Below are 15,128 nucleotides of genomic sequence, written 5' to 3'. Positions count from 1 at the left end.
AAAAATAGAATCACTGTTGTCTTACTTCACTGATTTTATATGCAAAGATGTGATTTAATTAATGAGATTACACAAACAGCAATAATCTCCCAGGAGATGTAAATAGACTCCAGGTAATTCTGAAATCTTTTGTAACTGCACAACTTTAAATACTTTTAGAACTAGCAGTGCAGATAGCCTCTCGTGTGTAATGAAATTCTTTTGTGTTACTGTTTTAAAGAAAACACAGATCTCTTGAACAAATATAAATAATTAGCACATTTTAGTTAAAAGACTTTGAAAGAAATCTTTTGGGGTTATACAGCCTCAATACCTGTAAGCATTGTTGCTTGTCAAGAGGCAAAGGGAAAGAATATTAAAGCTTTGAATAAAGTTCTGGTGATCCCTTCTCATGTCTCTGTTCACTGCTCTACAGGACTCTACAGCCTGGCTCTTGGTGGGAAATGCTCACAATTTCCTGCTTTTGTATGCACACCTTCCCTGGGGGCTTTGCCTGCAGAAACACAGACTCTGGCCCCAACAATATGTAACAAGGCTGAAAAATTATAGCCCAGGGCAAATATCCAAGAGTGATATTAAGATTTTTTTTTTTTAAGGTTTATAGATAACAAGTAAAATAAATAGTTTTAAGGGTTATTTACAGTATTTTCTCGAAGTACCTTCTTGAATGTTAGTATTGGCAAAAGTAGTCCTATAAATGTTGAAGTGCTTCTACTTAAATGTTTTTACTTAATGGCAATTAAGTCAATTTTGAGCATCCCGGTCTAGTGGAAGGTGTCCCAGCCCATGGCAGGTGGGTTGGAATTAGAAGATCCCTTCCAGCCCAACCATTCTATGAACTGACAGCAGTGATCTGCCTGCTTTTTGGTCAAATTACCTCTGCAAACCCCACTGAACACCTCACAGCCCACCAAGCACTCTGGCAAACCCCGTCCTGGGTTCACCCAGGTGTGCAGGAGGCTGTTAGCAGCCCAGCCTGTGTGTGCCAGGAAGGGATGGGATGCAGCCAAATGCTTCAACAGTGTCTGTGTGGGCTTCCTCTGCTCATTAGATTTTACCCCATAATGACAATCCGGTGTGCCCTGACCCCAACACCTCAACATTTTCACTGCTATTGACATTTGGGTGTGCCCAGCCCCCAGTACCTTGCCATTTTCCCTGATACCGAGGACCCGGTGTGCCCAGACTCTAACACCTAACAATTTTCCTTCCATATTGGCAACCAGGTGTGCCCTGACCCCAGATATCTCCCTATCTCCCCTGACACTCACGATGTGGAGCGCCCTGACCCCAGCCCCTCGCCATCTTCCCCGCCGTGACAACCGCCTGCGCCCTATCCCCAACCAGCTCCCCTGGCCCCCAACACCCCGTTGAATCCCCTCAGCCACCAGATCCCTTTGCGGGACACATCCCCGGGGCACATCGACTCCACCAGCGCCCCCTTGGAGCCTACCGAGGAGCTTTTAACCCCCGGGGGCTGCGCGGGGCCGCGCTCTGCCTCAGCGCCGCCATCGCCTCAGGGGGGGGGAGGGCGGAGCGGGAGCCTCAGCACCGCCTCAGCGCCGCGCCCAGCCCCGCGCGATGACGTCAGGGGGCGCGCGTGGCCCCCGCGGCCCCGGCTGCGGGCTCGCGCCGGCGGAGCTCGCGCCGCCTTGCACCGCCACCGCCCCCCCCTTCCCGCCTCCCGCCGCATTGCACCGCGCCATGAGGGTGCAGCTGGAGCGCTGCTGCGGCGAGTGGCGGGAGCTGGAGGAGGAGTTCCGGCAGCTCCAGGTGAGGCGCGCGCTGAGGGGCAGGCGGCGGGAACGGCCCCTGAGGGGAGAGGGCGGGAAGGAGGGGGGGGGGGGGAGCGCGAGGAGCCCGGCCGTGAGGTGGCAGCGCCACCCGGGTGTGTGTCCGTGTCCCCCTCAAGCACGTCGTCCCCTCGCGTCCCCTCACATCCCCTTACGACCCCTCACGCCTCACACAGGCATCCTCAAGGCGATCCCCAAACCCCAGCGGCTGTGCTGTGGCTCCTCACGGAGACGCTTCAGCTCGTCTCACGGTGGATGGTTTAGCTCCTGTCCCCGACACACCGCCTGAGGTGGCAGGGTTGTGTGTGGTTTTGGCGAGGTTTGGGTCGCTGGGACAGCGCCTCGCCCTCCAGCAGGAGCCTGAGGGAGAGCTCGGGGCTGTGGGGCATTGAGGTTTTGGGGCAGGGACGGCTGCGGCTTCGTAACCCTGCCTGTGGCCCCTCTGTTGTGGGAAAACGCCAGTTGTCCCGCAGTGACTTATTAATTGAACCCTATGTACAAACACACGAAGGCAGCAGTGGTGGTGTTGGATGTGCCAGCCCTTGGTCTGCAGGCAAACCGGGCAGTCACGGCCCCAACTTTGCAAAACTTGTACACCAGAGTGCAGGGATGGCTCCCATGTCCCCTCCTGGGGAGCTCGTAGACTTGGGACAAAAATATCTCTCTCTTTGGTATACAGGACCTTTGTTTTTCAAGGCACGATGCTTCCTAGGTGGAGAGCTGTGGCCACGCCTGACCCTGCAGGAAGGTATTTGGCCCATGGATTGTCTGTGTTAGGGGAAAGACAGCTCCTTGTGCTGCCAGCGGGTCCCCTTTGTGTGCAGTCACTGCTATTGATGAATAAATAACTGAAGTATCAAATGCTGTGTTGTTCTAAATACCAGCATCACCTTTACATCGTTATCCTGATGTTTTTGGCTAGCGGTAGAGTTCACCAGTTCTCAACTTGGCGTGTTTGCATTTCCAATAAATAGGTGAGCTTTTTCGGCAAAGGGCTTCTTACCCCTTTCAGCAGCCTTTCCAAGGACACGGTTGCAGGACATGCAGAGAAGCAGAAGGAGCTGCTGGGCGATCCGCTGAGCCCCGGGGTTCTCAGCAGAACCAAACCAATCCTGCGGTGATGGGCGCTGCGGTGCGTGGACACGGTTAGGTTGGTCAGTGAGGTTTTCGGATGGGATAGTGGAGCTTGTTTTATATCGCTGCTGTAAATAATGAACAGCCAGGTCCTAGCGAGGAGGAGAGCAAAGATTTGTTTTGTGTGGCTTTAGCGCTGTGTTTATGCCTAAGGAGAACTGGCAGCAGTTTTTTGTGGTGTTACCTGAGATGTGCTGGTAGATAAAGCAAATGGGCATTTAACCCCTCCGTTCCCTCCTCGACACTGACTCTGCAAACTGTCTTCTGAGTTTTAGCTCTTAAAAAGAATATTTTTCTCCTTAAACCAGGGCTAATGTTGAACTTCCACGTGATGATAAGGGGTCTGGCTTTCAGAGGGCCCTGATGCAAACCACAGCATGCCCGGACAGGGACCGAACTTGTACGGGTTTGTTCGTGGTGTGGAATCCTCCATGTCGGCTTTAGTTGCTAACGAAGTCCTTGTGCACCTCCCTGCAGTGTTGGAGTGGGTTGAATGCAGGGTCCGGGACCTCCTGGGCCTGTTGCATCCTTTTCTCTGCTGGACGAGCTGTGGCATGGTTTTGGATGTGCTGGAGGAAGCAGTGGGCTGTGCTGGAGCAGCAAGTCATGGGGCTTGGCGTGGCCACAGTGGCCAGGAGGCTTGTCTAAATGCCCAGGTTTTGTGGTCACTTCTGTAATGTTTTTTTTTTTTTTTTTCCTTCTTCCTCTGGGTCCTCATCTCCTTTCCTCTTTTTTTCCAGATTGAATCTGGCAGTGAAATCAGAGTTCCTGAGCTGCGATTTCTCCCCCTCCCCCCCATTTACGGGGGATGGATGGGATCAAACAGATCAAACATCTGCTTTGTCACAGGGTGGGCTGGGAAAAAGAAAGTCCCAGATGGGGAAAGCTTGGTAGGAAGAGGAAATGAGATGAACGGGGAGAGGATGCTCTCTCTTTTGCAAGAACTTTTGTTAGTGTTCCTTTGAGCTGTGCTGGTTTGGTATCAGCCCTTGGTTGTCTGCCTGATGGATTGGAGGCTGCTGGAATGGGCTGCCATGGGAAACCCCTCCCTGGGTGCCTGTTAACTCCCCAAAAAACAGGGCTTGCTTCCCTCACATGTGAGAATCCAATACCACCCGTAACCCAGAAGGGCTCTTCCTACCAAACCTCTCTTCTTCTCCCGCAGGAAACGCACAAAGTTTACAGGCAGAAACTGGAGGAAGTCACCAGCTTGCAGACAGCCTGCAGCAGCTCCATACACCGGCAGAAGAAGACTTTAAGGGATCTGAAGCACAGCCTGCAAAGGTAAGGGGAGGTCTGAAGGGGGGAGGAGGCAGGACTGGAATGTTTCTGCTTCCCAAAGGGTAGAAATGTTTGTGTTTTTAGCAGTTTGATATGTAGTCTGCGTCACAGGGGCAATTTTGCTCCATATAAATCTTGAGTCACTTCCATTTATCGCAGTCAGGTAAAATGTTTGTAACCACACGAGGGATCGAGTCCTATAAATAAAGAAGACCCAGTAAATCTTTGGGGGAGGCCGACTGGGTTTGCATGCCTGCAGTAGGTGCAGGATTTGCAGCAGGGACTGGCTCTGTCTGTGAGGCTGCTCACCGGGAGCCACCAGCTCAGTTCCTTGCGTACAGACCTCAGACACCACAGCTTGCTGACCTCCCTGTGCTCACCCCTCTGCTCTCTGTTTTACATTAATTGGTAAAGCTGCAATTTGCAAGTAAATCATCAGCTCTGCGTTTGTTACATCCTGAAATGTTTTATGTCTGGAGAGCTGCAGCCTCAATGAAAAGTTTTGCTGAGCTGGGCCTGGCCAAGACTTCTAAAGGTCCCCTGGGTCCCAAGCCTTATGGGGTTATCGGGGATAACTTTGGGGTCTCCAGGGAGGCACAGGCTGATGCCTCTGCTCCCTGCAGTCTTTTTTGTGTGTTGTGTGTGATGGTGGTGTCTGCAGGCAGGCAGTTTGGGGGTTTTGGAGGGCTGGTTGCCACAAACTTAGCTTGTAAATCCCTTCTCTGCAGGTAGAACAGCAGCAGTGAAAGGTAGGGTCACGCAGAGCCCTCCTCTAGCCCAGCACTGCCCAGCTGCACCCCCTGCCCTTCCTAAAATGCCTGATTTCAGCAGCGCGAGGGCAGCAAGAAAAGCAAATTGGAGGTCCCTTCCCCCAGCTGCTGTCCTCTGTCCAAGCTGCCATTGATTGCGTGGGGGCTGCATCAACCTTTCGGTTTAAATGAGTTTGACATCCTTTCAGTGGTGGCTCGGAAGGATGCGTGAGGTCTTTTTTGTTTTGTTTTTAGAGGCCGTACAGTGAGCTTTTGTCCTTCATGAGGAGTTTATGGGGTCTGGACGTAGAGGCTTTCCAACCCCAAAGGGAGTTTGGGGAGGATCAGTTTGGATGCTGTAAGGGAAGTGCCTGAAACCGCACGCAAACTTCCCAAAGTGGAAGGTGCTCCTACAAAAACAGCACAGTGTGCCTGAACAGCTTCCCAGTGGAAGAGGTGCAGAGTGCTGACACTGAGCTGAGGTGAAAGAAGCTGGTTTGTACACCAGGCAGGTGAAATAACCCACGATGACACAAAACAGGCAGCGAAATAAAATCAGGGCTAAGCCAAATGTTGCTATGGAAAAACGGGAGAGAAGTGCACAATGGCATAAATTTACAGATAGCTTTTTACCAGCGTGAACTTTCTGACAAAGTCCTTTTCCCTTAAATAAAAAGGAGGTAAAAATATAAAAGGGAAGATCTTGTTTCTGTGTTTCTGCAGGTGCAAGCCCAGAGCTACTCCTGAAGAATTTGCTCTCATACAGCAGATCAGCACCCAGATCAAAGAGAGGCAAAATGCCTTCTTTGACATGGAAGCCTACTTGCCAAAGAAGAACGGGTAAGTGCTTTGCCAGGAGGGGCACGCACTCCAGGAAAGCTGATCTTTGAGTGTTCACAGCGGTGTTGTTCCCGCAGGATAATGTGCATGCTGAAGAAATACATGTACAACTGGATTAGTCATAAATCTCTTGCTGAGCTGCTGTGTCAGTTATACACAGAATTCATTAGCTGGAAGTGTATGTAAATGTGCTGTGTGTAGGCACAGGTTTTCTTGTTAAAATAGTAGTTAAATCTGCATCTGCGAGAGCTCATGGAATTCACTGTTCCACAGTGACATTTTCCTGTGCTAGTTTTTCAAAGATAATCAGTATGAAATTTCCCCCCTTTTTAATTTATTTAATTTTTCTTCCTCCCAAATATTGCTTTCAACTGACTTAACGTTTGTACTTTGCTTTAAGTGGGGTTGCTGGGATGTATTTTGTTCAGTTGTCAAGGGCTGTGCAACCCTGGCGGTCAGGAGATGCTGATGCAGAGTAAACCGAGCCAAGGGACTTGATTTCTACCCTTGATTTGTTCCTTTCCCCTTCCCAAGTCTGCTGCTTCTGTGTCTGTGTGGTGAGATGAGCGTTTTGGGTGGAAATACCCTGGAGTGGGGAAATGATGTGAAATCAAGAAGATGGTAAAAGGTGCTGCAGCATTGCGGGTGGAGTGCTCTGCTGGAAACTTTTCTTCCAGTTTCTCCACGTTCTTTTTATTTTCTGATAGTGTATAATAATTATCTCACCCTTAGACTGTAGCATGGAAAAGGGACCAGGAAAAGAAACCTTTTCTCTAACTTCTTGGAAATGCTGACTGAACTTCCTGCATTTAAATCTTCTTTGGTGGTCTGTATTTCCAGTTTGCTTTAATTAAAAACCTGCAGCAAAATGCGTCTTGGGCCGCTAAAATGATCTCTTCAGCTCTGATCTGTGTCAGCTGTGGTGTTCAGAGCAAACAAGACTTAATGTGGGTCTTGTTTTTTGTCTTCCAGTTTGTACTTAAATCTCGTGCTGGGAAATGTGAATGTAACCCTCCTGAGTAACCAAGCAAAGTAAGTGAGCGTTTCCATATGGGCGCATTTGGGGCTAGCAGGGGGTGTTTGCTGAAGTCCAGGGACAGGAATGGTTTTCTCTTAGACCTGTTTCAAGGTCATCTGTCAGGATCAGGTAAGTCAGACTGAGACAGGCCAAACTAAAGCTTCCTGTAAAACTCCAGTGGGTTTTGTCCCTCAGTCACTTTTAAGCCCAGTCAGGGCTGTTGCCTTAGTTATAAGGGAGATTCAGCTGGGTTTTGCAACTAAAAATAATAAACAAAAATAATATTGTGAGTTCCAGGCACGCAGGGCTCCAGAAAATGGAGATTTCTCTTTATATAAATATGAGAAATAAAGAGAGCTGCTGCTGCTTAACCTGGCAACCTAGAAACCAGCTCTTAGTTGTTTTGCAGCATCACAGTCATTCAGGTGAAATGCTGATTTTCATCACTGCTAGCTGATTTTCTAAATGTTTTAAACAAAATCTCTTGTCTTTTGGTTTGTGATGTGGATTTGTATCTGGGTTGAAAAAAAGTGAAGCCACATTCAGTAAAACCTTCATTTACACCCATGTGATGCGTGACGTTCCCTGCTCTGTGCTTTTTTCCTTCCAGGTTCGCCTACAAAGATGAGTATGAGAAGTTCAAACTTTATCTCACAATCATCTTGTTACTCGGGGCTGTGGCCTGCAGGTTTATTCTTCACTACAGGTAAGCCTGCATTTTTTTACTTTCAACCAAGTGTTTTGAATACAAATGTGCTGGATTAGCAGCTGATTCATTTGAACTAATTGCCAGAGACCAGGAGATGGGTGCAGGCTGTATTTGGGCTTTGAATAGTTGTGGTTTCCCCAGCAGGGGATCTTGTGTACCTGTTTCTCAGTGCAGGCAGGACCTGTATTTTAGCTGCTTGTTTTTTCTTGATTAACATTTTAGGAATTTGCTATAACCAACAGAAAGCACAACACGATAATCCTGATCTGCTGTTTTTCTGGTGTTGCATTGTGCTTGGGAAAGAGTGGTGTGTTTTGTTTGCAGGTTGTCCCAGGTAGGTACCAGCACCGTGCTGCAGCTCTGGGGTTGCAAACACCACACAAGAGAGCGTTTGCATCAAATGGTTAGACCAGAAATGTAATCTTTAGGTCACAATAACGTATCACCAGCAAGCCTCCACTATTCCTTTTTGCTAAAAAAAAAAAAAAAAAAAAAAAAAAAAAAGACAAAAACAAAAACCAGCCAGGTGTTTTAGCTGGACCCTTCCATCAACGTCTCTGTGGATTGTACCAGGGACTGGTGCTGTCTTGTATGGAGGCTGCCCCAAATCCTTGTGGCTTCAGGGGGCTGCAGTGGCAAAATAAAGACTCCTTTTACCCCCAGAGTGTAATGCTCTTCTGTTCTTTTAGTTGATTGGATTTATAGAGATCTCATTGAATTAGCCTGGAAATGCTTCTCTAAATTGGATCATCTGGTGCTTCCATGGTGTTTTCTCTCCTTCAGAAGGAATTAATGTCATCTCTGCATACCTGCTTATCGGCTAAAGCTTTGCGGCGTTATATCATTGGGCACTTCCCAGGGTAAAGGACTCTCAACTTGGCAGCGGTGCCAATACCTGTGGCTCTGCGTGTGGATTAGAGATTCCCAGGACAGGGGCTTTGTGTCCATGACCTTACTTGGGCAGGCTTTCATCCTCCCGAGGGAAGGGAGGGAAAATAGGGGTTTTGAAATGTTTTTCTGTAATTAACAGGATTTCTTTTTACTGTGCTTTTTTCTTTTTAACAGGGTGACAGATGAAGTGTTTAATTTTCTGTTAGTGTGGTATTACTGCACGCTGACGATACGGGAAAGTATTCTAATTAGCAATGGATCAAGGTACTGTGCCACCTGCAGAAACTATTTAAAGCATGAAATGTCCATAAAATTAAAACAAGCAACAAAAGCAGATTCAGTTTGGTGCTGAAGCCCAGCAAATCTGAGATGTTGATCCCTCTCTGCAGGGTCTGTTGTCCCTGTTCCTCTCTACATTTTCTTCTAAGGGCAGATGTGGCTGTCTGGGGCTTGCGTAGGGAGGAGAAGGCACAGTTTCTTCAAGTCCATAATTTCTTGGTCCAGGGTGTTGGATGTTTTTGGTAGCTATGGGTTAGTTGTAGATGTGATCTGGGATGTAATTATGCGTGTTTTCAGTGACATGACCAACCCAGATGCTGACTTTGTACCTTCTCATGTCTGTAGTGGTACCTGTAGGTATGTTGGTACGCTGGCATACACTCATGAGAAAAAGGGAGCAGGAGCTGAGTCACTCTGGTTTGTGCCATGTGGTCACCGTGATTGCTCTGCGGGTCACTGCAGCGTGTCCTGAAGCGTTTGACTAAATTACAGTTGTGTCAAAGGAAAATTGGTGGCTAAGAGGAAATAATTGTATAAAGAGCTGGGAACACGAGTTAAGTGTTGGGAGAAGTAAACTGAAGGGTGATCCTTGCTCCAAGCCCTCATTTCTTATGACACCTTTAGTTGGAGTATCCTAAACCACCCCTCTTTTATCTGGATTTTATTCAGATGATCAGATTTTCCACTCTCCTATTCCCATTGCATTTTGGCACTGAGCTCACTGCTCATGCAGCGTACGGGGTTATCAAGCGCACCCTGAGCATTACTAGAGCAAGAGAATGCTGGAAGGAGAAGTTCAGCTTTTCTTCTGAGACTTTTACCTGATTAGTTGTGTAGCCCTGCATGCAGCTCTTGAGGAGCTTGGGTGCTCCCAGCAGGGCAGCCCGTCAGAGGAGGCTGGCACTGGTGATGGTGCAAGGACCGCTGGGTGTGCGAACCCTTCTCAGGGCGTGGGTGAGCCCAGAGAAGTTATAGGAAAAATCAAAATGAAGCAAACCTCAAGCCGGCTCTTCCTGCTCTAGCTGCAGTTGCCTTTCTGGCGCTGTTGTCCCTTCCCTCCTCCCACAAGGCCTTGGAGCAGCAGGAATTTCAGGGCGTCTTCTGACTTCCCCAGCAGCCTGGGGAGGGAGTCCTTGTCCTGGCTGTGGAGAGCGATCACTCGTCCTGCCCCTGCTGTGCCTCTTGCTTTCACTCTGGGGGAGCTTGAAGAAGTTGCTTAAATTTGCACTTGCGTAGCCTGACCTGGAGCCTTGTCAGAGATCTGAGCAATAACCTGAAGGTTGTGTCCCCACTTTTCATCATCCAGATGGGCTGGCACAGGGCGTGGGTAAACCACAGCCATCACCACATCTCTTCCCAGGCATGAGTCTGCCTACAGGCTTGCTGCTGGGTGAGTGGCTGCTGCTGCAACGCTTGCAGCTCCCTGTGGCATTAATTAACGAGGCTTCTGATGTGTCTCACTCGCAGTGCATGTGCCTGGTACCAGTCCTGGGGAGCAGCCGTGATGGAGATGGGGTGGCAGCAGCCAGTGTGCTCCATCCAGCCCGCGGCATTTGTAAAAGAAAATTATTTCTGTGCAGTTTGCTGGCGTCACAGCTAGCCACTAAAAATGAGGGAGGCATCTCCCCACTGATCACGGAGCTTGAGGCAGTGCAGGCATATGAGAGCTGAACACGGCAAGCTCTGGGAGGTGCAAAGGAAAAGTTTGCAAGGACAGAAATTGGCTTCCCTGTGTCCAGCAGAGAAACCTCTGGTTGCCGTGGGCTGCCTCGGCTGCCCCTGCTTGTCATCTGGTAACAAACTCCTGCTGTCCCTTCTTGGTTTCTCGGCAAGTCCTTTGTTGCCACCGACTTAGTTTTTGTTTGTTTGCTTTGGGCCATTTATTTATCCACGATCTAGTCAGGATTATTTTTTGTCTTTAAAGCCAGACCTAAAGTTGAAATTCATGTTCTTCGTCTAACTGCCATATTTTTTTCTGTTCAGGATCAAGGGCTGGTGGGTGTCTCATCACTATGTCTCCACATTCCTGTCTGGAGTAATGTTAACGTGGTGAGTTTGCTTTCTCCTGCTCATGGTGCTTTAAAATGTGTGCGTCATCTGAGCGTATTAATCCAGTGTGACCACGTAGCTGTGTCTGCCCAGGCACATAGCGAAGCATCACACTTGTCTGATGGTACGGATGTTTTCAGTGATAAATACAACACTCTGCAAGTTTGTTTTTACACTGCTGGTTTTAAAAAAAATGCCTCCCGATTTGTATTTCTGTATAAGCTGAGCAAAACAAGCAGCATTTCTCTTCAGAGAGGGAGAGTGACGCCAAATGAATTTTTTGGTGCCTTATCACCCAGACTGTAAACAAACTATAAAGCAAAAAAAGCAAGTTACATTCCAACGTGGTGGTGTTGGTGAAGCAACACAGCAACGCACCCTGTGTGTGGTTCCTGCATGACCCACTTCAGCTTTGTTTGGCACGAACTGATTAGTTAATAAGTAAGAATTGTTTTAAAATATGTTTTTGTTCTGAATCTCTAAGGAGTTCATACAGTCACTGCAGCAAAAGGTCTGTATCCTGAACTGGTGTTAAGATAAGGAGCACGAGCACCTGTGCTCCCCTGCTTTAATTCGTAATGTGGATGCTGCTGAATGGCTTTGATTGCTGCCTAGAGGAAATTGCAACAGGGAAATCAATAAGAGGGGGCAGCCTAATCAATCAGACCGTTTGCTGCCTGCCAGGGCAGTGATGTGAGGCTGTAGCACCCTTTCTGGACTCCGGATGGGATGGAGCGGGCTGGGCACCAGCTGCTGATTTCATTTTCTAATGGGATTTGTGGCTGACAAGGGGCTGGGTGCTGCATTGTATGCTTTTCATCAAACAAATAGACTTCCTTTGTATTTTGCTTTCAGGCCAGATGGACTCATGTATCAAATGTTTCGCAGTCAATTTTTAGCATTTTCAATATTTCAGAGTGAGTATATCTTACCTTGGTATTTCATGGGCTAAAATAGTTTTCTACCTGGTACGCTTAGAAGAAAACAGATCTGCTGCTTAAATACTGGAGTATTACACTGTGCAAGTATAAACAGTATCATACAACAGATAGACAATCATAAACAATAATTAAATGCTATTGGATGAAATATATCAAACTATTTTAATAATGTTTCTAATACTTCTGAATAGCCAGTGCAATGATGCTTCCATTTCTTCTCCAGGTTGCGTTCAGTTCCTACAATATTATTATCAAAGGGGCTGCCTTTATAGACTCCGTGCTTTGGGGGAAAGAAACCACTTGGACCTTACTGTAGGTGAGGTTGTCTGCGATGCCTTGTTTGCAAAATGGGGTTCTGTCAGACAGAAGGGGCAGGTTCGAGAGCCAGTGATACCGAGATGGCTTTGTGGCCATCAGAGATTTCAGATTTGCACAGCTGTTACCCCCCTGCCCTGCTGCCTCTGGTACAAAGGCAGAAATGGTGGCGAGTCTTTTATCATTCTCCTTGGGTCCTGAGGAGTGGAAATGGAGTTCTCTGATTTCCATCAACTCTTGAGGGCATTAAGATGGTTGTGTTGTTCATCTCCATCTTCATCTTCCTCCCATTACCACCCCTTCAAGTTTTGATTCTAACCTAGCTGATTATTGCTGAGCAGCAGAGGAATAATCCTTACGGGGAGGTCTGGTTGGGATGAGCTGCAGCTTGGGATGCGTCCTGGCTTGTCTGTGCTAACTCCCTCTCTTCTGTTAACCTGTTGCAGAAGGATTTCAGTCCTGGATGTGGCGGGGGCTGACGTTTCTCCTTCCATTCTTGTTCTTTGGGCATGTAAGTTGGGCTGTTCTGTTCCCTCCTTTGCCATGTGGGGCCTGGGGAGGGTGTGCTGGTGGTGCTGTGGTTGCAGTACGGTAACAAGGTGCTTCGGATAACGCATACCTGTGTCAAACAATTCTAAATTTTTGCTGATAATTGTTTTTTTTTTTCTTTTTTCTTTTTTAGTTCTGGCAGCTATATAATGCAATCACACTTTTTGGATTGTCAAGGCATAAGGAGTGCAAAGAATGGCAGGTGAGTGTTAGTTCTGCTCAGAAAAAACACAGCAGGGGAAGACGGGTGCTTTAACTACATCCTTAAAAATATTTGGCTATCTGACCCCAACTAAATATCTCAGGATGATGTGGCACAGAGCCTATACAAGAGAATTCTAAATAATTGTGCAATACAGTATGGAAACTTGCACCCATGGGTGACCACACAAAATGTAAAGCAGAAAGCGTAGGGGAAAGAATATTCATTTGGGTAAATATCTTGCCATGTTTTTCATGTACATGGGCATTTAACAGCAGTGGCTGCCGAGTTGGTGGCTCTTTTTTATGGTTAAATCATGGGTTAGGTGCTTAAAAACAAGGTAACAAAAGTAAAAAGACAATGAATCAGTTCAAAAATACATTATCCACTTTACTGCCCCAATGTTAGTGTCCCTTCCGCGTCTTTTCTTAGTTGCTCTCACCCATTAAACATATCTACCCATTTTCTAGCTATCCAGTTACTTCTGTAGAGCCAGACTGATCACAGATGATGGTGCATTTGACCATGTCACATCCATAGTGGTGCAGATAATCTTTATTTTGGTCAAATCCTGCTGTAGCTTGCGTGCTCACTTTGTCACATAATGCTAATCCAATAGATTGGATGTAATAATTTGATTTTCCTGTCTGTAAGAGTCCAGATGTTGAATGGAAATAATTTTTAAAATGAACCATGCCATAATATTAAAAAGCAATAAATGCTACTTAATCATGATAAAACATAGTTCCCATTTATCAGAACTAGATGCGTGGGTGTGTGTTTGCCTCCAATCTTCTTTCCTGGTGTAATAACAGATCCCTGGACTTGCTAACCAGACCCCATCAGAGCCTGCTTACACTCACCTTTTTTATTTTTTTTTTTAACCTTTTCTGTTTGTTTTCTCTTACCCCATTTCCTCAGGTTTGTGTGTTGGCTTTCACGTTTCTGCTGCTCTTCCTCGGGAACTTCCTCACTACTCTCAAAGTGGTGCACACTAAGTTGCAGAAGAACAAAGACAAAGTAAAGAAGCTGTGAACCTACCAGGATGTGCTGGGTGCCAACATGGGAACTCGGTGTCCCAGCGCCTGCAGCAGGTGCTCGGCGTTGGACGGTGCCTCCTAAACCTCTGCTACGCTGTGAACGGACTTGGAAGGACTCGTCTGTCCCCATGCTTGGTGAAGGATGTGGACTCTTCCAGCACAGACTCAGTATTAAGCAAGCATGGCTCTCCAGTCTGCAGTCCTGCTATTTATGTATATTTAATACAAAACGTGTTTGCATTTGGTTTTTCTGTGTGTATATATAGCAGCATGCACCTGCCTGGCAAAAAGCCAGCATTGGGGGAATGTGGGATTTACTGTAATTCCAGTCCTGGAATGGTATTTAACACTTTCCAGTTTTATTATTTAAACTCTGGGTATTGGATTTTTAAAGCTTTATGAACACTCCAGATTGCTCAGTAATACAAACTGAATGCTGTTTTCAAAAGCATTTGTTTAAAGCATATTTTCAGTGGCAATACTAACCTATGTGTACTGTGAAAAAAATGCCCATCTTTGTACCATACTGCTGCTATATACACTTTTAAAAAGCTATTTAAAGAAGAGAAATCCTCGTAAATAAGCAAGCAAAAACAGTTACGAAATGGCAGGGAAGTCTGCTAGCCCTCTTCCAGGGAGATCAGGTAATCTGCCCAAGCCTAGAAAACACCTGAAAATAACCTGTAATTTGCAACTGCTTTATCCCCTTTTTAATAGCCAACACACTGCCCTTTGAGTGGTTCTTTTGAGACAGCATTTTTTCTGAAAATAGTCTTGATCAGTGGCAGTAGGTGCAGTTGCACTTCAGTTCCCATTTTCTGTACTTCTTTGCTCCCAGTGCCATTCTGGAAAGGTGAAGAGAGGCTAAGCAGAAGTATGAAATGCTTCATTTAAGTACTGTACTTGTACCAAGCGTTAAGAGAATGTAAACACTTGTTTGGAAGGACAGCTGAGGAGAAATACTGACTCCCATCCCACTGAACTCCTGCTTCTTGAATTTAGTTGAATAAGCTTGTTTTGGGGGCTTTAACATCTGCAACTCTGAAACCCAGCTGCAGGTTTGCGAGCTGCCTTGTGCAGCCCGTTTCTCAGCTGTGCTGCCTTCCCTGGAGCTAGCACAAGGCCCAGACTGGGCAAATGGCTTTGGCAGGGTGATCTGAAAATTATGTCCTTCTCCCACTAAGTGTGCTCATGAAGAAATACATATGCACTATATACTTTAAATGGTTTCATTAGTTATTTTGTTGCTGCAAGGCTAGCAAAATTGCCTTTACAGTGTTTGTCCTGTGGGCATGAACAATAAATTGCCGTTTGCATATTTTGAACAACTTTCACGCT

General features: G+C 46.9%; 1 protein-coding gene across 2 annotated transcripts; it reads left to right on the top strand.

Annotated features, from left to right (window-relative positions):
• The first annotated feature begins 1,615 nt into the window (after positions 1-1,615).
• On the top strand, positions 1,616-15,124 carry TMEM120B (transmembrane protein 120B). 2 transcript variants are annotated; one of them, XM_082774334.1, is made up of 12 exons: positions 1,616-1,773; positions 4,093-4,211; positions 5,681-5,797; positions 6,770-6,829; positions 7,426-7,521; positions 8,590-8,679; positions 10,678-10,743; positions 11,599-11,660; positions 11,908-12,000; positions 12,446-12,510; positions 12,682-12,750; positions 13,672-15,124. In XM_082774334.1, the coding sequence occupies exons 1-12, from the start codon at positions 1,705-1,707 to the stop codon at positions 13,783-13,785; spliced, it is 1,020 nt and encodes a 339-aa protein (XP_082630460.1). In that variant the 5' UTR covers positions 1,616-1,704; the 3' UTR covers positions 13,786-15,124. The 2 variants fall into 2 exon arrangements, with proteins under 2 accessions (XP_082630460.1, XP_082630461.1); XM_082774335.1 differs by having other exon boundaries at positions 12,682-12,754.
• Positions 15,125-15,128: the final 4 nt, after the last annotated feature.

This window comes from Aythya marila (genome assembly GCF_965140915.1).
Source record: "Aythya marila genome assembly, chromosome: 17".
NCBI classification, from domain to species: domain Eukaryota; kingdom Metazoa; phylum Chordata; class Aves; order Anseriformes; family Anatidae; genus Aythya; species Aythya marila.
This window is presented reverse-complemented; position numbering and strand designations above follow the sequence as displayed.